This window comes from Stenella coeruleoalba (assembly GCF_951394435.1).
Source record: "Stenella coeruleoalba genome assembly, chromosome: 5".
Lineage (NCBI taxonomy): Eukaryota > Metazoa > Chordata > Mammalia > Artiodactyla > Delphinidae > Stenella > Stenella coeruleoalba.
In genome coordinates, this window is record NC_137150.1 from 79,019,582 (window position 1) to 79,040,931 (window position 21,350).

Below are 21,350 nucleotides of genomic sequence, written 5' to 3' on the forward strand. Positions count from 1 at the left end.
TTGCGTCTTCCTCCCACCCTCCCTATCTCACCCCTCTAGGTGGTGACAGAGCACCCAGCTGATCTCCCTGTGCTATGCGGCTGCTTCCCACTAGCTATCTGTTTTACATTTGGTAGTATATATAAGTCCATGCCACTCTCTCACTTTGTCCCAGCTTACCCTTCCCCCTCCCCGTGTCCTCAAGTCCATTCTCCACGTCTGCATCTTTATTCCTGTCCTGCCCCTAGGTTCTTCAGAACCATTTTTTTTTTTTTTTTTTAGATTCCATATATATGTGTTAGCATACGGTGTTTGTTTTTCTCTTTCTGACTTACTTCACTCTGTATGACAGACTCTAGGTCCATCCACCTCACTACAAATAACTCAATTTCGTTTCTTTTTATGGCTGAGTAATATTCCATTGTATATATGTGCCACATCTTTATCCATTCATCTGTCGATGGACACTTAGGTTTAAGCAGCAAACATTTATCTCTCACGGTTCTGGAGGTTGGGAACATCAAGATCAAGATGCCGGCAAATTCAGTGTTCGGCAGGGGCCCACCTCCTGGTTTGCAGATGGCTACTTTTTGCTCATATGGTGAAGAGAGATCACCTCTCTTGTGTCGCTTCTTATAAGACCACTAATCCCATTCATGAGGGTTCTACCCTCATGACCAAATTTCCTCCCAAAGACTCCACTTCCAGATACCATCACATTGTGGATTAGGGCTTCAGCATATGAAGTTTAAGGGGACACAAACCTTCAGTCCATAGCATAGGGATATACCACATTTTGTTTATCCATTCATGTACTGATGGACATTTGGTTTGTTTCTACCTTCTGGCTATTGTGAATAGTGCTGCTCTGACCATTGTGTACAAGTATGAATTTGTTTGAATACTTGTTTTCAGTTTTTTTGAGTCATATGGTAATTCTATGTTTAATTTCTTAAGGAACTACCAAACCATTTTGCACAATGGCTTGCACATTTTACATTCCTACCAGGAATGTTACAAGCGTCCCCATTTCTTCACATCCTCACAAATACTTGTCTTCCTTTTTTTTTTTAATAGCTGTCTCAGTGGGTGTGAAGTGGTATCTCATTTGATCCTAAGGCTTACTGCAGTATAATGATTTAGAACCTGGTAAATGCTATTTACCTGTTCTCTAGTAAATTGTGTTCATAAGACAGATTAACATGAAAATAAATCGGCTTAGATTTTAGAATATGGTCTCTAAAATATTGGAAGAACTTTTGTGAGTGGGCAGTTTTCATATTGTCAAATAATAGAATCAACTAAAGTAAAGAAAAGGCTCATTTTAAAGAGTAAATAATTTAACTCAGACTTTGTTCACACATACCTAATTGTTACAAGTTTTAAAAAAGGAATGAAAAATGTTTTATTTTGATATTTCAACTTTTTATATTTGCCCAGGATATCAAACATAAATATGACTCTGTGTATGTCTGAATGTGCATATGACTTTGAGGAGTTGAAGAATATGTGTGTACATGGATGTGGTATATGTAGACATGGCATGCAATCTCTGTGGCTGTCAGACTCTATGTGATTCTTTGGATATCAGTGAAAAGGATGTGCATGAATCTTTGTACCTCTTCAAATGGACCCTGTGAATATATCCTTGAAATGATTTTTCATAAAACTCAATGTATTAAGTTGAACATGACATCATTTTGTAATATGGCCCTTCTTTATTAAAGTTGTTAAATGCTGCCCTGTCTTAGCAGCCATTCTGAAACTAGGCTATGATCACTTAGTAGTACTTTCTCCCTATCCTTCTAGATCACTATTATACTTGAACAGTGTTTCCATATAAGGACACAGCTGTCCAGGAAAGAGGTGCTACTTGAGGTCAATAATTTTTGTTATTTCTGTTTGATCCTCCCTGTTCTGATTTTGGAGCAGTTTTTGCAAATGGTCATCTTATTTACTAAGGCAAAGATGTAACTGTTGTGCAGATGCAACTTTAAAGCACATACTAATTAATAGCAGTTAATGGATGATCAGAATAAAACTGGCTAATTCAAGAGAATGAAGAAGGAGAACTAACTTTCCAGTTGGTTGTATAGCTAGAGAGAGTGCAGAGATAGGAAACATGGGGGCAGAGGTAGGGGGGGATGGAGGGTGTCATTAGTGAGGTTCTGCTGTACCCTCCTACATCCTCACAGCAAATTTTCAGTGAAGTCTATACTATTTTCCCCAGATAAACTAAAGGTAATCCCTGATCTACATATAGTAGGTGCTCAATGACTGTTTGAGTGATTGATACCTGCCACTTTAAATACACACAGTGTTTATTAATTCATGCAACCTGTACTTATTGGGCATTTCTAATGTTCCCTCTAGTTGTTGGTACTGTTGTTTTAATTAGTAAAGTAAACCTACCATATGAACAGAACTATGAAGATTAGACACTTGAGTAGAATATAGTAAAGCTTATAGCTAACTACAATTTGATGTTTGTTACTGTGCCATGAGTAAATAGCCATAAATGTTAGTTAATACTACTTTCATATAATCAAAACAAGTGTTTCTGTGATCAGCTAGAGGGAGAAGAGAGGTGAACTGATATGGGACAGAAAACTTTGAGATCCTTCTGACCTTCTGGATCCATAACTATTACACCTCTCTTTTTTTCTGGCACTGGGGTTTCTGTGTTCTAGGATCCCCTGACTGACAGTATTACCTGCCTCCAGACATTGGAAACCAGGACAGACCTTTAGCATACCATACCCTTCTTTCCCTTTCCCTCAGTTATTGGATCTGAAAGGTTGGACATAACTTAATCAGACCTTAGGAATCAAATAGAATCAGGAAATCCCAACAGAGATCGATATTCTCTTTGTTTACCAATTCCTTACCTATTCTAAGGCTGGAATATACTGGAAATAGGTAGTTTTGTATGTTTAAAGATGAGTCTCCAGTTAATTCCACCACACACATCCCCAGTTCCAATTTTCTAACCTGATTTTATGAGATTTTACCAAGTAAAATTATTTTAGTAAACGTCCCCCTGAGGGCATTGGATAGGATGGGGGTTGGGCAGGTGTAAGTAAAGATTATCAACTATTTCCATTAGTGTGACTTAGTTTGAAGAGTCTACTGCTCTACCACTTAGCTGGGTTATCTGAGGGAATGATAGTTTTGTGGGGGAACAAGGAGGAAGAGTGGCTTATTGGTTAGGCCAGAAGAAGGGGGGACTGTTTAAATGAGAGTTAAAACAGGATATTTGGAGCATTCAGAAAACAGCATGCAAACTCAGGCAGACTACGGATGTCTTGGGATACAGGGAAAAGAGTATCCGGACATGAGGAAAACAGTGATGAGACAGCAAAGGGGTTCCAGAAATCAAGTGGAAAAAAAGACAGTAAAAGGAAGAGTAAGAGAAAACCGAAGGGAATGGGGGAAGGATCAGAGAAAGATTTTTTTAATGCGTTTAGGACTGTGTTAAAGAAAAGGAAGTGACGAAAACAGGGTCTGAGGACAAGTTGGGCGTGGGCAACAAAAGCAAGTGTTACAGAAGGCCAGCTTACCAAAGGCTTATACTTCTTCATCTGAAAGCAGTAGACTACTTATTTATAAAATCTGTTGTAACTCATTATTTTTGATAATTACGAGGCTCCATATCTTTATAGCAATGATTTTTAAACCAGTTTTTTTGTTATGAAATAGTGATATGCATAAATGTGGTCAGCCCACCTGCTTACCTAGCTTTCTATATCCTGGGTATTTTCTTCTAGCCTGTCTTACCCTCAGCCACATCTAAAGTGGACATAGTATGTCACAACATTGTTAATCGGCTATACTCCAATATAAAATAAAAAGTTAAAAAAAATAATAAAGTGGACATAGTATTTCAACCACCTTAATTAAGGTAATGAAGTATCTTGTAATATTCTAACCTTGACTAGGGTCTTTTTGGTTTTAGATTTATTATCATTTACAATAGCAAGAACAAATTTACATAAGATAGGAAATCTTGATTTATATGTAGGATATGAATCAAATCCTAAATAGGAACTCATAAACTGCTCTCACTTGCAGTGCCCCTCTTTTTTTTTTTTTTTTTTAACTAAACTATAAACCTTTCACATGGCTATCCCTGTTTTTCTACTGTGTTCTTCTGGGTGAAAAATGGCTATAAAAGATCTTGATAAATGGACTTGAGGAAATTTGGGTATAAATAAAAGGATTATTCTAGTAAATAAATGAGAGATGGAGCTGTTTATACTTATCAAAGGAATTGGTGTCAGAATTATTCTTTAATATTTTACGAATAATTTAGAAGAGTAAAATATCGAGGTAAGCTGTACTCTTCTAGGTATTGAAAGCTAAACCAAGGAAATACACTGCAAGGGAGAGCTTAGGAAATTCGTGAGTGCCAGTAAGAGGGGGCAGGTTAGTTTTAGTTCAGGCAACTAGAGTACTACTGACATACAGTATTGACTGTATTCAGAATTTTAGGATCTAAATTATCAATTATTTATGAGGATTATTTTCCCTTTCCCTGAGATTTGAGTGTCTCTGCTGCCTCAACTGTACTATTGGAGAGAATGTGGGATGTTATAGGAACAAACAATGAAAAACTAATGTCTGAACTTAAAGTTCTGTGTGTAGTTTGGACAGATACACTTCCAGGAAGACCAGAATACTGGTGGTATGTGATGTATAACCAAGGCAATAAAGATATGCAGTATTGCATATGGAGTAAGTCAGGCCTAAAGTCTCCTTCCCAGTCTCTCTCTAACTAGGTGCAGATCTTGGCCAAGACACTATCTCTGAGTTTACTAATTTAAAAAGATGAGGTAGTTGGATTAAAGGATATTCAAAGACACATACAGCTGAGTAATATTCCATTGTATATATGTGCCACATCTTCTTTATCCATTCATCCAATGATGGACACTTAGGTTGCTTCCATCTCCTGGCTATTGTAAATAGAGCTGCAATGAACATTTTGGTACATGATTCTTCTTGAATTATGGTTTTCTCAGGGTATATGCCCAGTAGTGGGATTGCTAGGTCATATGGTAGTTCTATATATACAATGGAATATTACTCAGCCGTAAAAAGAAACGAAATTGAGTTATTTGTAGTGAGGTGGATGGAGCTAGAGTCTGTCATATGGAGTGAAGTAAGTCAGAAAGAGAAAAACAAATACCGTATGCTAACACATATATATGGAATCTAAGAAAAAAAAAAAAAAGGTCATGAAGAACCTAGGGGTAAGATGGGAATAAAGACACAGACCTACTAGAGAATGGACTTGAGGATATGGGGAGGGGGAAGGGTAAGCTGTGACAAAGTGAGAGAGTGGCATGGACATATATACACTACCAAACGTAAAATAGATAGCTAGTGGGAAGCAGCCGCATAGCACAGGGAGATCAGCTTGGTGGTTTGTGACCACCTAGAGTGGTGGGATAGGGAGGGAGGGAGACGCAAGAGGGAAGAGATATGGGAACATATGTATATGTATAACTGATTCACTTTGTCATAAAGCAGAAACTAACACACCGTTGTAAAGCAATTATACTCCAATAAAGATGTTAAAAAAAAAGATTCTTTTCAAAACTCTGTCAGAAAGAATAAAATAAGAAAGAACGTGTGTTTAAAAAAAAAAAAGACACATACAGCTCCAAAATTCTGATTATAAAAAATGAGTTGACTCCAGAAGGACAAAGAAAAAATGAGAAATAAAGCTAAAAACATAGAGCATGAAAGGGTAAGATATGTAAAATCATGGTACAAATGGACACAAGAAAAACACAGACTGGTTCCTGCAGAATTCAACATAAATGCTACACTTATTACATTTCATCAAGAATGGAGTTCTAAGATTTTCAGGTTACTAAAGCTTATTCTTTTTAATCACCAGGACTTTAAAAATGCTAACATTTTGCTAGATAACTTGTAAATGTATCATTACTATAAATGTAGTACACAAAATGCATTATGTAGTATACAATGCATTACTATAAATGTGGTACAGACCTTTTTGGGTGACTAGTGTAAATTGTGATGCTCCCTCTTGGGCAGTTCCAAGGCAAAGTAGTCATGGGTTTCTACAGGTATCATGTGGTCCACGCATGAAACATTGCTAATATTACCAAGCAGCAGGAGCAAGCCTTGTAATTTGTTTACTGTTTGTCTGATCTTCTGATTAGTTTAGTATTTGTTTACTTTTCTGAATGAGTATGGCATATGTAGTCAACGTTAGGAACTTGGTCAGAGATTTCCTGGCCTGGGCACTTTGAAATTGTTAAGAGAGAAACAGTTGTAATGGGGTTACTTGTTCATCTAAAAAATATATATCCAAACAAGCAACATTAGAATTCAGTGTGTAAGATCAAGGTTCACCATCCTAACATTTAAATTACACCTCAAAGAAAAAGTACCATGCCATTGTTAAGTCATTTTCTGTGAATAGGAAAAAAAAACAGCAGTTTTAACTATATAGACAACCACTGGCAATTTTCATTTATTCTTAAGAGACCTGATACACACATGAAAACCTCAGACTACTTATAGAAGGTAAAGAAAGTTTGCCTCTTGTAGTGACTCCTTTCTGGGGGTCTGCATGTTGAGCCCTTTCAAAGGTAACAAAGAAGATTTCCTTCTAACTTATGACTGTAAGAGGTCTAGTTAATAAAGGGTTAATTTCTTCCTTCTGGTTTGTACATTGATTACTATTCTCAAACTTATCCTCAGCTTTCACACAACACAGTTTTAACAAACGTATATACCTCTTCCCACCCCTCCTCCTATCCCCCACCCCTGCAAATTAAAAAAAAACAAAAACCCGCCCTTTCTTATGAATAAGTTTGGAAATCTTATATTTGGAAGAAGAGAAACTTTAAGGGAAACTTCAGGTTTCTCCAAAACAACTAGATTTAGGTTCTGTTCTTGTTTTTAACATTTAAAAAGATTGCTTAACTTACAGTGGTCTTTTCATGGGAATTTTTCTTCTATAGTTTTTAGTGTCAACAGTGCAGCAAAATTTATTTAAATGAGTTCGGTTAACCGTTTGGTTGGTTGATACCTTTCTTGGTTGGCTTATTGATAGCTATTTTTAAATTCATTTGCTTTTGTTCGAATCGTGCATTATGTTTTGATGGTGGACCACATAGTGATTGATACACCATCAAAACATTCATAATGTTTCCTCATAAACTACTGTGGGATTTTTCTGTTAATGAGTAGTTTTATGGCATCTTCAATTGGTTGAAGAAATCCTTGTCATGCAGGAAGTTTTCTAAAACATTCTGGAACCTGTTGCCATTTTGTTTGAACCATGTCTCTGGAGTAATGCGGTCTCTTATTCTTCCCACCTCTTTTCCATAGCTAGACCCACTTTTATATTATGGGCTTCCTTGTTTCCTTAATAATCTCCCTGCTCTCAAGACTCACACATATATTTAGTGAATAAATATTAACTTTTCATTTTCAATCTCTTCTACACGCCATCATATTCTCTGCCTTTAAGAATACATATACTGGGACTTGCCTGGTGGCACAGTGGTTAAGAATCCACCTGCCAATGCAGGGGACACAGGTTCGAGCCCTGGTCCAGGAAGATCCCACATGCTACGGAGCAGCCAAGCCCGTGTGCCACAACTACTGAGCCTGCGCTCTAGAGCCCGTATGCGACAACTGCTGAAGCCCAAGCGCCTAGAGCCCGTGCTCCACAACAAGAGAAGCCACCGCAATGAGAAGCCCACGCACTGCAACGAAGAGTTGCCCCGCCCACTGTAACTAAAGAAAGCCCGCGCACAGCAATGAAGACCTAACACAGCCAATCAATCAGTCCATAAAATTTAAAGAAAAAAAGAATACATATACTTTCCCTGATTCTAAAAATGTCTGTTGCTTTGCTCTTTCTGTCCTCCAAAATGCCATCCTTTTTTTTGCTTTCTTTCTGTGCATTTTGTATGCATACTCATTGCCTCCGTTTCCTTACTATTCAGTGCCATGGATAGACAGGGAGATTGGGAGTAGGTTGTAATTGTTGCATGCAAAAAAAAAAAAAAATTGCAAGCATTTTGGACTACTTGTGACAGCCCACAGAAGTGCCCATAGTCTCTCCTCACAAAAGGGACAGACTTGTAGTGTAGAAAACAGTGCTATAATACATGGAGGCTTCCTCATTCACACAAGCAAAAGCTGTGACAGTTAGCAAGCTCTCTGAAGTGGAGAAGAGCTAATGGATGGAAAGCAATGGACCTGAAGGAATACATATAATTAAGGAAGAGGAAAAGGACAATGGTGTATAGAAGTTGGAGAGATAATAGAGCTATATGTGGCTGTCCAGTTTAGAATTTCTTAAGTTTTTGGGTGTGTGACTCAAAACTTTCACAAAAGTTCTCCCCGCCCCCAAAGGCTATCCACCATTCACTCTAGGTTAAGAACTTAGTCTTTTAAGTTGTTTCATGAACCTTACTTACCTCTCCCCTGTGTCTTTAGATGTGGCAAAGCCTCCAGTATCCCATAGCTTCCTTTTTTTTGGTTATCGTCGTCTTTCTTTGCTGTTCCCTTTCACTTTCATTAGTTACCCCCCTACCACCTAGTAAAAAAGAGGATTGTTTTACTCAAACCCTGCAACTGTGTGTGTGTGTGTGTGTGTGTGTACGCATACATACACCTTAACCAGAATAAGACACAAAACCACCATGGCCCTCAATTGGACATGCAGATACACAAGGATAGGTGATCTGGTAAAAGAGATTGAGTGAATGGGAGAAAATGGACAGCATGTGACCACAGACCACTGATACTCAGTTTATTTTAAAGATTATCTCAATTGTAGCTCTGTCAGAATGTCTTATATTAAAATCTTTGGTCATCTTTTCCTTTTTTGGGTTTTCTTTTAGATGTTGGGCTCATAGTCATAGAGATCTTTTAACTTAAAAGTGTCCCAGTCTCGAATCGATTGAATGCCTTTCTTGCCAGCTTATTTGTGTAATTGTCCTTCCATTTCCTATTTCTGTTGAACAGACAAAGACAACCATCTTTTTATCTGTCTATCCTGGGACCTAACACAATCTTTCATGCTCAGTATTGTTAGTTGGATGAGGGTGTGGGTGGGTAGATGGATGGGTGGATTTTAAAGAAGCTTTTCTATTTTAGAAGATTTTAATCTTAACTGGGATGGTAAGTCTGACTTTCTTTTGGATTACTGAAGAGTAACTACCACATCTTACATTAATTTTTATTCTTAGAACCATAAACTCATCAGCCATGGCAATTATCAGTGATTCTTTTCTTTTTCTAGGTGTAAGGTTGTGCGTTAAAATTGGACTGATTTGAAGTAAAACTACATTGGCTCTTTCTGTACCTCAGTGAGAACTGAAACAGCTACTAAAGCTGATTATGAGAAAACAGCATCTCTTCAAACCTGATCATTAGGGCAGTGATTTTCCAACTCAGGGAAGGTTATTATTTGATGAGCTGACCTAATAAGTCTTCTCATTTAAGGGGAAAAGATAATGAATAGTCTTCTCTCAGTTTTGAGCTTTTCCTCCCATTCATTTTTCATATATCTTGACATCAGCATATTGCTTCTTTTTACCAGAATCTGGTTATCATTTAGTATCTGATTTAGTACAAAATTTAGCTACTAAGGCACCAAGTTGAATAAATCAGTATTGCCAGGGGCTTTGTAAAGTACTGCGTTAAAACGATATTTCCCTTACTAGGGGCTGGCGGGAGGGATGAATGGCGAGTAGTTGCTTAAAGGTTTCCCTTTGGGGTGATGAAAATATTTTGAAACTAGGTACAGGTGATGGTTGTACAACATTGTGAATGTACTAACTTCCACGAATTATACACTTTAAAATGATTAATTTTATATTATGTGAATTTTACTTTAATTTAAAGAAAATACTATTTCCTAACTTTTTTTAGTCCGTGCCATAACTGTGAATTGCTTGTAGCTCAGAGGATAACATCTTCCTTTAGCTAGTACGGTCGTATAATTATTCCTTCAAATTATTGGAATAAGAATTACTAATAGCGACACTTATTAGAGTGGAAATAAGCACTCACTAGTTAAATGCCAGAACTACAAGAATAAACCAGGGTTATCCCAGGCAGACTAGAAGAAGTCGTATTATCGGAAGTTAACACCAGATAATTTTATGTACAAGCTCACCACCATGTCTCGGTAGTTGTTTACATTATTAAGTCCAATATCATCTTTTTCTCAAGATTCATATACAGAACTTAATTCTTTAAAGAAAGCCAGTTTGTATACAGTTGACAGAGAGAAACTTTCCATGTGCAGATAAAAGCGTATTTCAAACTTTTAAAAAGTAATAATCTTACTAAGTTAAAAAGCAAAGTAGAATTCAGTAAAGACATTTTTAATAAAAGCAATGAGAATTTAAACAGGTGTTCCTTAAATCCCGTTTCCACTACTGTTTGGATAAATCTTACCTGCTATCGAGTAACTTGGTCTGTGCATGCCGAAGTACAAACTGCAATTATATTCTCTTTTCCGTGACACTGTCACCCTCAATCCCTGCAGTCAAATACTGTCAGAGCACCAAGGGAAAACCTAGTATATTTAAGTTAATAAAAGATGGAAATATATCTTATTAATATGCTTACCCTCAAACTTTTGACCAGTACCTTTCCCCGGCCTATCTTTAGTTCTCAGAGATACCCTAATTTTAGCAGATAGTGCCTTTGTTATGTATCACACCATTTCTGTGGACTTTCTCTATATGTTAATTACTAGCTCATGATTTAGTTTCAGATGTAGGTTTATCATGTCTTTTTTTTCTGTTAAACCAATGTTTTAATGCTGTATCTTCTGTTAGTGTTACCAATAAAATAGTTTCACATAAAATTTAAGAGTGGATTCTAACACATGCGTCTTACCTTTTCTCTAGAACTGTCAAGTAATCCACCTCTAGCTACCATCCTTATTCCTCCTCATGCTCGGATTCAAGCAGCTGCTTCAACCCCTTCAAATACCACAGCAGCCTCAGGTGAGAATACATAAGTCTCTTCTATAAAAACATATTTTGTTTTTGTCTTCATTTTATCTCATTTGGTGAATGTGAACATTTAGTGCCTTCCAAGTATCAAAAACATAGCATAGTCAAATGATTAAATGGGAATAAAATGTTGCTTTAATTTCCAAAAAGCATAAAAGGACCCCATAAATGCTCTATATATGAGGTATAAATATCTTATAATAATGTTAAGTGATGTCACCATAATTGTTATTTTAAAAGTCATGCTTTCTGTATAATTTCTTGATTAATATGTGAAGTGAGATGCTTATAGCAGAAAGCAGTCTGTACAAATGTAATATTATTGAAGATAATTCACTTTAATTCCATCACCCTGAATATAAATTATATTAATATACTAGAGAGGCAAATTTTCAAGAAGTATGAATATAGATTGGTGTAATTTAATCATTTGAAAGGGCTAAAACTGCAATGCCAATACATTTAGCTAAGACTTAGATCAGAATATGACTAAATCTTGTCTATCCAAAAAGAAAAGAATGCCCACATGGTCTCTCAGCTTAGAGCTCAGGTACACTGCTGGTCCCATAGCTAGCTAATGTTGGGACCTGATTTAGTGAGAATTACTATCATTACAGATATTTTGAAAATACCCAACCCTTGAGTGAATTGAAGGTCCTCGGAAGGATAGCTAAAATGAAGTTAGCAATATAGTAGGTAGTACAGTTGGGCTCACAAAGAATTTGGTATCTTCCCCTCAACACCCCACTACCACCACCACCACCGAAAACGCAGATGTCAGGAGCTGACTCCATTTTTATTTAATCATCTGTTTCATTGAATTGAGTTGGATCAGACCCATTTTTGCCAAAGGGCGTTTATGCTCCAAGAGATAAAATCTTGCATTACTAGTTCTTAGCATTCAACAGTGAGATCAAAATCTCTCTCATGTTGTCTGACACGGAGTTGTTTGTTCCTGTCCGATCTTATTCTTTTAGAATGTTGCTAATAAGGATTTAAAACATTTCATTCTAATCTGTGACCTGTCTTCATGCCAGAAAAAGTTTGGAAAGAAAGGTCTCTTTTCTAGTTCTAGTTTCATCAGCACATGTTAACCTTGAGAAAGTCATTTGAACTTTTATTAGTTTTAGTAATGTCTTATTAGTTTTCTCAATCTGTAAAATGAGTGGCAGTGCTCTCTTAGAGTAATATGGTACAAATCAATTATGTACTGAAATGTGCTTTGAATTTTATAAATGTAAAAATATAGAGGTTGTTTTTGGTTTTGTTTTTAACTATGACCTCTATTTAGAAGGAAGACAGAATTACTTAGATGAGCTATTAATAAACTTAATAATTCACTGGCCAACGTTAGATTACACAGATTGTTCAAAACATTAAATAGGCCCTAACCCCGAACTAGTACATTTACTTGTTGATCTAGTTTCTAGGAATTGTTTTAGACTGAATAACAATGAGAATTATGATTGGTAAGTTTTGGGTAATTTTAAATGATTTTCTTAATGTGAAATACTAAACTAGTTAATGATTGCAACTAAGGTTTTGGGCAAATTGTCTGCCTGGTAGGATCCTAGTATGTAACCTGATTTTGATGTTGCTTTGATACAGGTTACAGCAGTCCTCAAAAAATATTTTCTTGTGGTATATACATTTTATAGCTGTTGAAATCGAATTTCAACATAAATATGGAAACTGACATTAGACTTTGGTCCTGAGAATTTACTTTAAAGTTGAAATAGATCAGGGTATGAGGAATTTAATAGAGGAATAGTAGGCTAAGGGCAGAGCTAAAATTAAAGGAATGTATGCCTTGAGTATCTTAATAGTTATCAGAAAGGATTTCACATATTTCTCTGAGCCTCCTAGTGGCTAAAGTAAATAAAGAAATGATATCTGTTAAAAATTTCCATTGGGGCTTCCCTGGTGGCACAGTGGTTGAGAGTCCACCTGCCGATGCAAGGGACACGGGTTCGTGCCCCGGTCCAGGAAGATCCCACATGCCGCGGAGCGGCTGGGCCCGTGAGCCATGGCCGCTGAGCCTGCGTGTCCGGAGCCTGTGCTCCGCAACGGGAGAGGCCACAACAGTGAGAGGCCCGCGTACCGCAAAAAAAAAAAAAAAAAAAAAAAAAAATTTCCATCGTTCATTAGATTAAAAGCACACTGGTGGCTTAGGAGAAGCAAAGTGTTTCTGACTCTGCTGTTTGAGAAGTATTTCTCCTTTAGGGCCACAGATTTGGTACTATAAGAGATAAGAGTAAATGAAATTCTCAACAATAAAGTTTCAACAATAAATGTAATGGTGAGTTCCATTTGGATACTTTCTTAAGTGCCCTTCATGCCCTTCAGTGTAAGCCAAAGGCATACCACCACAGTGTAGTTAAAGGAAAACAGTTTCCTTTGGGGCCAAAGTAATGCAAGCCAAAGTAAATGTCACCAAACATACCTCAGGAAATACTCATCTAGATGAAGGGATTGACTGTATGACCTTAACGGCCACCTGTATTTATGTAAATATATATGTCTGTGCGTGTACACATATTTTAAATAAGAATTTGGTAGTATAAGTTATATTCTTTAGTAACACCTTAAAATATACATGCTCTTTGTTGTCTTTCTTAGCTTCAGTTTCTTTATCCATAAAACAGGAATAGTAAATACCCACTACATATAGTTGTGAGAAGTAAGATATAAAATGTACAAAGTGCTTAACACTTTGCCTGGTCACATGGTAGACTTTCAGTGAAAGGAAACTGCTACACTATTTTTATTATTGTTATTGCCAAGTAAGGACAGATCCAGAAATGTTAAAAACCAGCCATGTGAAAGGCAGGTTGACATCCATCCTCTTATGAAAAAGGATCATTCTTATGAAAGAACCTGTGACTCTCCTCGCCTGAATAAATAGGCACCCCATCTCTCCACCCAAGCAGTGAAGGAATGAATGCCTGCTGACATGGCTGAAACTTTCCTCACAAAGCATTTCAGGGTCTGTTCCAAGGTATGAAGAAGTAAACTGTTAAGCTACAAAGCTTCAGACCTTGAAGATCTGAACCTGGAAATTTTTCTAATTTAAAATTATCAAAATTAGAATTTCTAATCACCCACCCTAGGTGCAGCACCACAATAGAACCCAATATGTCTTTGGGTGAATTAATTGCAATATGTACCTCTAATTAAACAATTGGCTTACTTAGTATAAGTCAATTTAATGAAGGATATACATGAAAATAGAGCCACTTTTAGTTTAGGACAAAACCATATCAACAAGAAGCAGAATATCTACTTTGACTAGCCTGAGAATGTGCCTCCTAGTCATCTAACATTGGATTTAGATCACTAAGAAACAACTTTGGAAGAGAAGCATAGCCCTGAAATTATCTTCTGATCTGTTAAAATACCATTTCTGCTGATGCTCCGCACCACTGAAGTTCAGCTTCTGTCAAACATGTTTGTATCTTGAGCAAGATCATCAGAATACAGAGGCTCCTAGATGACTGCCTCAGAAGCTTTTATGTTGTTTATAGCTGACTTAAATAAGAATGGAGTTCTGTGACATTTATGTTGATCTGGGAGCAAAGCTAAATCCTAAAGTAGGTAGGATAAAAGCAGAAGAAGAGCAAAGTAGAATGATGAAGATGCCATCAACCGTGATCATACTGACTATATTATCATGAAATAAGCTTTAGATTTTAGTCAATTTCTTTTGGTAGCCAAAGTTATTAAATGGTATTCAGATGTTAGGTCTTATTAAATTTTAAATACATTGTAGGCAGAAATCTCAATTTAGTCTCTATATTGCTACTTCTGGAAAAGCAAAGAAAGTAAACCTTTTCTTATCCAGATTGTGGCATAAAGGTTATTATTCCATGGCCTAAAGGTGAGATTACTCCGGGAATATATAGTTGTTATTCTCTAGCCTCTCCAAAAGAACCTTGATCAGTACAATAGAATATCACAGTAATAGCTATTTTTCTCACCTTTCTTGAAAATAGTAAAGATAGCTTCTATCAGTATAATGAGATTAATACTGAGGAAACTGTTTTTGCAGATGTTTCAACTACTTCTTCCATGCGTTGTATTCAAGGTTCCGGTAGTGACTGCAGATGAATGGATAAAGACCTGTTGGAAAGCATTACTATGTACAAGAGCTATCACAGCAGCGTTCATACTTTCTTATTCACTAATCCCACTTTAGGGATCTTAACTTTAGGGTACATCTAATAGAAGAAAAAAAGCTACCGTGTACAGAGATATGAATAGGAATAATTATATAATAACAAAAGAAGAGAGCCAATATGATCTGAATGGTTAACAGTAGGAAAATGTTTCAGTACATTATGAAATCTCCATTTGTATGTAACCATGAAAGACAATTATTATGAAACTTACATTTGTGGAAATATTCATCTTAATTTATGTGGAGAAAACTTAAAAATCTTATGTACCATGTTGGTAACTGTGCCAAAATATGTATTTGCGTGTGGATAGGAACTAGATACAAATATACAGAAATTAAAACAGTTGTGTTAAATTAGTGGGTATGGATGTTGTTAGTGGTGGGGAGTTTTTTTCCCTCAAAAACTTTCATTCTTTTAAATTGTTTTTAGAATACCTCAGTGCCTGGGGGCATTATATCTGACTGTGGCTCTGATTGACACGAGAAACTCCTGAAAAGTATACATACCACTCTCAGTCCATAAAGTATAATTTCTTATTTTGATATTTATACCTGATTTTTCTCCACACCCCCAACAGATCCTCCAAGTTATTCCATTTGGGAGACCATTCATCTGGACCATCTAGAGTAATACATCTTGAGGAATTATAGTTTTGCTAATCAAATACGAACCACTTTAGAGATAATCTGATCCAGTGCCACCTGAGTTAAGTGTGAGATGTGGTTGGGAATTTCAGCTAGAGCAGTTTTCTCTCTGCTTTGTATATATTAGTCTTCTTCCAGTGCAATAGTTCTGCTATTAAAACAAATTTGAAAACCACTGATTTCACCCTCCTTATTATCTACTGAGAACTAGTGTCTCATGCTTGTGTATATTCAGTAACTGGAATATTCAGTAACACATTCCATCTTTGTATCACTTTGTTAGAAATCCTCTTTCATTCAGTGATCCTACTCTGGGATTATAGAAAACCAACCCAATTCTTACACGCAAAAGTCCTTCAGATTTTAATGATGGCTAGTATCCCCTCCATACTAATGAGGATTTTTCCTTTTTTTTTTTTTTTTTTTTTTTGCAATACGCGGGCCTCTCACTGTTGTGGCCTCTCCCGTTGCGGAGCACAGGCTCCGAACGCACAGGCTCAGCGGCCATGGCTCACGGGCCCAGCCGCTCCGCAGCATGTGGGATCTTCCCGGACCGGGGCACGAACCCGCGTCCCCTGCATCGGCAGGCGGACTCCCAACCACTGCGCCACCAGGGAAGCCCCACTAATGAGGATTTTAAATCCTAATCCTGAATATGTTCTAAAGTATCAGGATGTTAGGTTTTCTATACAATTATTTGTCATCTGCACATTTCATAAACACATCAATTTTTTGCCTCTATCCAAGCAACTAATAGAATATATTAAACAGGACAAGGCAGAGCCTACTAGTTTTTTGTTTTGTTTTGTTTTTTTGCCTTTACCGAAGTTACTGATAAAATAAGTTAAATGGGACTATGCAACGCTTACTAGGGATTATTCTTCTGACGGTCTCTGAATAACTGGTCTCTTAACTACAGACCAACCTTACAATACTCATTTATATAATAATGTTATGAAAACTAAGTTAAATGCTTTGCTGTTGTCAAGAAAACTTTCAGATTTTTTCCATCAAAAAAGAAACTGTCAAAGATGGAAATGAAATCTTTTTTTTTTTTAAGACTTAAGGAAATTTCTAGTGCTTAAATATTTGTAAACTGAATTTCTGTAATCCATTTAAGAATGTGTTTGTTGGACTATAGATTCTGGGTTTAAAGACATTTAAAATGTATAGATTTCCCTCACCTTCATCGGGCTGCATTTTGTTTATTAGGATTTTTGTTATATCCTTTCCAGGTTGAAAACCCTTCTAACAGAAAAGGGAATCATGATAAGAGTTGGACAAGGTCTGTCTTCTCTGTCTTTTTACCTGGTCAGGGGGCTTAATGTTTTTTGATCTTGCTTTGAAACCCTTTGCTGTTACCTCATTTAAACCAAATCTGGCCTGTTCTGACAAGTGCACATTTTTATTTTCTATTCTTCCTGGGATGTGTGCCCTACTTTTTAAATTATGAGCCCATCAAAGAAAACCCTTTTAGTTGGTTTCTTTGGTTCTTCTCCTTTTATTTTGCATTGAGAGTATGTGCAATTGTTTGGTTGGTCAGAATTTTGATTTTCATAATTTTCTATTTCTTGTCAGTTATTAACCCCTTTTGAAGACTGTAACTACAAAATCATACCTATTTGTTTCCTGAACTTTTTGAAATGCATTTTGCTAAAGTCATGTTTCAGTTTAGCCAGGGCTAGTGATCCCTTTTTCTTACTATTACAGTTATTTTTACCCCAGAATTTCTGTCACCCTGTCACCTTCTACATCACCAGACAATTTTTTCTAGCTGGGCAGAATTAAACCCAGAGTAATTTCTCCCATTGTTTGTTTCCACTGATTTTGAAAAATAACATGTTAAATTAAGTCAGTGTATCAAATACTTACTTTCCTAAAATGATGGTTACCATCCCTTTATCCCCCCGCAACCCCCAAGTATGATTACCCTTTTCCTCTGTGGCACTTGTATAGTGTGCTCTGGGAAAACTGCACCCATACCCTGTCTAGCTGCAGAACCCACAGTGTTGCCCTCAGGTGTTCATCTTCCAAACTCTTTCCTGTCTATTTTCTCTTTGTCTTAACCTAAATGTATGTGGAATTTTATAAAAATATATAACTTTTTTAAAAAACCCAAGGATTTTTCTCTATTAAAAATACAGTATATAATTATTTTAGAAAATAAGACTCTCCATATTCTCACTTCCAAAGAAAATCAAAGGTAACACTATTTAATATATTTTAGTCTAGTTATCAGTGGACAGAGATAACTCTGTCCCATTTTTTTAATGGACTTATGCTATTTGGGGGAAGGGGAGTACATGACTTTAGTATTCAAGCAGTATTCTAAGCCTGTACCATAATTTCTTTAACTAATTCCTTATTCTTGGACATTTGGGTTGTGTCCCAGTTTTTAGAAGAATTCCTGAGTCAAAAGATATAAGGAAGTTTTTTTTTGTCAAATTGTCAAATTGCCTTCCAGAAAGTTTGTCCCAGTCTACAGTGGTAATGCACATATTTTTTCACTTCTCTGTTACTTCAACACTAGCCAGCCCAGAGTGGGGTGGGGGAGGTGCAAAGTGCATGTGCACACGTGTATTTTTATGCATTACCAACTTAGCAGATGAAAAAGATGGGTGTAGGTACAGTGCTATACCCATTTCCTCCTATTGGCTCTGTGTTTGAAATACAGACTTCCATCCATATGTGCCAGTTTGACAAATTCACTGACACCGATGAGACTATATCTACCCTCTGTTAGAATTTCAAGTTCACATAGTGAGTTTGCGTATAGGTATCTAAAGTCAAACCATCTTTGTCATTATTTTCACCAGAGCAGTGCTAAGTATCACTTCTAGGAAATTGCTTCTTTTTATGTAAAACATGTTCTTTCCTATTAAGTCAAAAATTTTACCTGGGTTTTTCCTTCTTCCTCCAAAAGTAATGTAATAAAACCTTCTTGATTAAGTTGGTGAGTGTCCTATAAGACATTCTTCTGGGTATTCTTCAGGTGTTCCTCAGTTCCTTACCTGAAGTTACCTGTTTATATTCATATGCCTTTTTTTATTCTTTGTTCCTAAGCTAAGTCTTTTAACTTAAAAGATGAAAATATATCCTGTGTCCCCATGGCCTTCAGTTTTTTTACCCTGAACAACCAAGCCTCTTAATTGAAATGTGCTCTGCCCCTGAACTCACAGCAGCTAAGACCTCTACTGCTGGCAGATCAAGTATAAACAGTGTTGTTGATAAGCCCTCCAGGTTTGCTGCTGGATTGATTGGCTCACTAGCACCTGAATTTCAGTTCTATTTTTTAAATGACTGAAGCCACCATGGAGTCTTGTGCCACGCCTTTTCCTTGGAATAATATGACATGAGAGGTGATGGTGCTTTGCTAAGGAGTGGTTCCCCTCCCTCTCCCTCATTATGACACACACAAAATTGTCAAAATCATAGTACACAGTATAAAGAGAAAAGTGAAAATTGAATCCTTTTCCTTAATACTGATACTACTTTGATTTCATTAGTGTGGATTATGATTTCGGTTTAAATGTAACTTTGGGGTATACCTTTACTTCTCTGTGAGTAATGGTTCATGTGTTGTTTGTTCATGTGTCAGTTAATAACATGAATGTCTGAGACATAGTTTTATAGTAGAGGCATTTCCACTTGGAACAGCTTGAATAGCAACATCCTGAGTTAGCTACACAGTACAAACAGCGTGGCCCAGGCCTCCAAAACTTTATCTTTTAGAGGAGTTGACCTGTCATGAGACATTTCTAACTTGCTATAAAAGCAGGATAGCTGGCGAATAGAAATACATAATATAGGCTTGGGAGAGCATAATAAAGGAAATAAGGAAATAAAAGTATACTTAAAGTTCCCAAGTATACTTGTAAAGTACATGTAAAGCACAAAAATGATTTGATATATCTGAAATACGCTCTTCTACTAATATGCCAATAATGATTTTATAGCTTTTGAGAATCTGAAAACGTGTTTAGGGTAAATAAGGAACTACATTTTTATTTTTATTTAATTTCAATTAAATTTAAATAACCATATGTAGCTAGCAGTCATCCTATTAGAGAGTGCAGATAAAACATTTCCATTATTGCTGTTGAGCCAGACAATGAACACTTGTATCAATTAGAAGGTTTTAACTTTTATAGACCCATAGTTCTGGGATACTGAGCAGAGTCTTAGGAACCCCAGCTCCTTTGTTTATTCTCTGTCCTTTCCTCCTGACCTGTTCCTTTGTTTTCTGCTTTTCTATTTAAACCTTTTGGTGACAGTTTGTAAATGTGGGACCTTCCATTCACTCTCCTTCCCCTCCCCATTTACACATTGATCAGACACATTTGGAGGGAGAATGGACAGGACTTGCTGATGCATTGGCGGGGGTGGGGGAGTGAAGAATCGAGGTAAGAACTTTTGGTTGACCGCCTGAGCAGCTAGATGATGCAGTTTCCTCGGAATTGAGACAGCTGCCCATCAAATCCATGACTCGATTATGTAGCAACTCTTACAGATCTTTGAGAATCTGAGAATAAAACTGTGAATCCTCTCCTGAAAAATATATGTATCAGGTATGGAATTTTGTACATAAAAATTTAGGACAAAAATCGCAGCCTGGTGGACTCTGTTGGGAACCTAATACCTTAGAGCTTCACCCTTAGTTTCACTATGGGATTGCCCAACTTGTCATTTTTACATCTGAAGTCACACAGAGTAAAATTGGTCTCAATACAGTACATGCACAAATTCCCTTTGCCATATCCAATACAAAAGTCATAGAACCATAGACTCTTCTCAGCATTAGGGAAAAAACAGTTGAACATCTGATGCAATCTTTCTTGCTTGTACAGTTTATTAGGAGCATACCTAATTTTGTAGAGGGACTTGGTTCATGGGCTTGTGAACACAGACCCTAACTGGCATTTAAGTTATTTGACCTATATGTATGCATTAGTTATCTATTGCTGTGTATCAAGAGACCCCAAAATTTAGCAGCTTAAGAGTAAACATTTCGGGCTTCTCTGGTGGCACAGTGGTTAAGAATCCGCCTGCCAATGCCGGGGACACGGGTTCAAGCCCTGGGCCGGGAAGATCCCACATGCCACGGAGCAACTAAGCCCGTGCGCCACAACTACTGAGCCTGTGCTCTAGAGCCCGCGAGCCACAGCTACTGAAGCCTGAGCACCTAGAGCCCGTGCTCCACAACAAGAGAAGCCACTGCAGTGAGAAGCCTGCAACGAAGAGTAGCCCCTGCTCGCCACAACTAGAGAAAGCCCGCATGCAGCTACGAAGACCCAAAAGTAAAAAAATAAATAAATTTTTAAAAACGAATAAAAGACAAAAAAGACATTAAAAAAAAAGAATAAACATTTAGTATCTCACACAGTTTTCATGGGTCAGAAATTCAGAAGCAGCCTAACTGTATAATTCTCGGTCAGGATTTCTCATGAGGTTGTAGCCAAAATGTCAGCCAGGGCTTCAGACATCTGAAGGCTGGTTGCCTGGGGCTGGAAGCTGTACTTCCA

General features: G+C 37.0%; 1 protein-coding gene across 4 annotated transcripts in view; it reads left to right on the top strand.

The window, feature by feature from the left end:
• Nucleotides 1–21,350, top strand: part of GSK3B (glycogen synthase kinase 3 beta) — a 201,696-nt gene that overhangs the window by 170,304 nt on the left and 10,042 nt on the right. For 2 of the 4 annotated variants that reach the window (XM_079923164.1, XM_079923166.1), the window contains one exon: nt 10,899–10,997. In XM_079923164.1, coding sequence (XP_079779290.1) covers nt 10,899–10,997 — 99 coding nt within the window. Of the gene's footprint in view, nt 1–10,898; nt 10,998–15,054; nt 17,019–17,063; nt 17,114–21,350 lie in introns of those variants that run through there. The other 2 variants (XM_079923165.1, XM_079923167.1) reach the window with 2 other exon arrangements.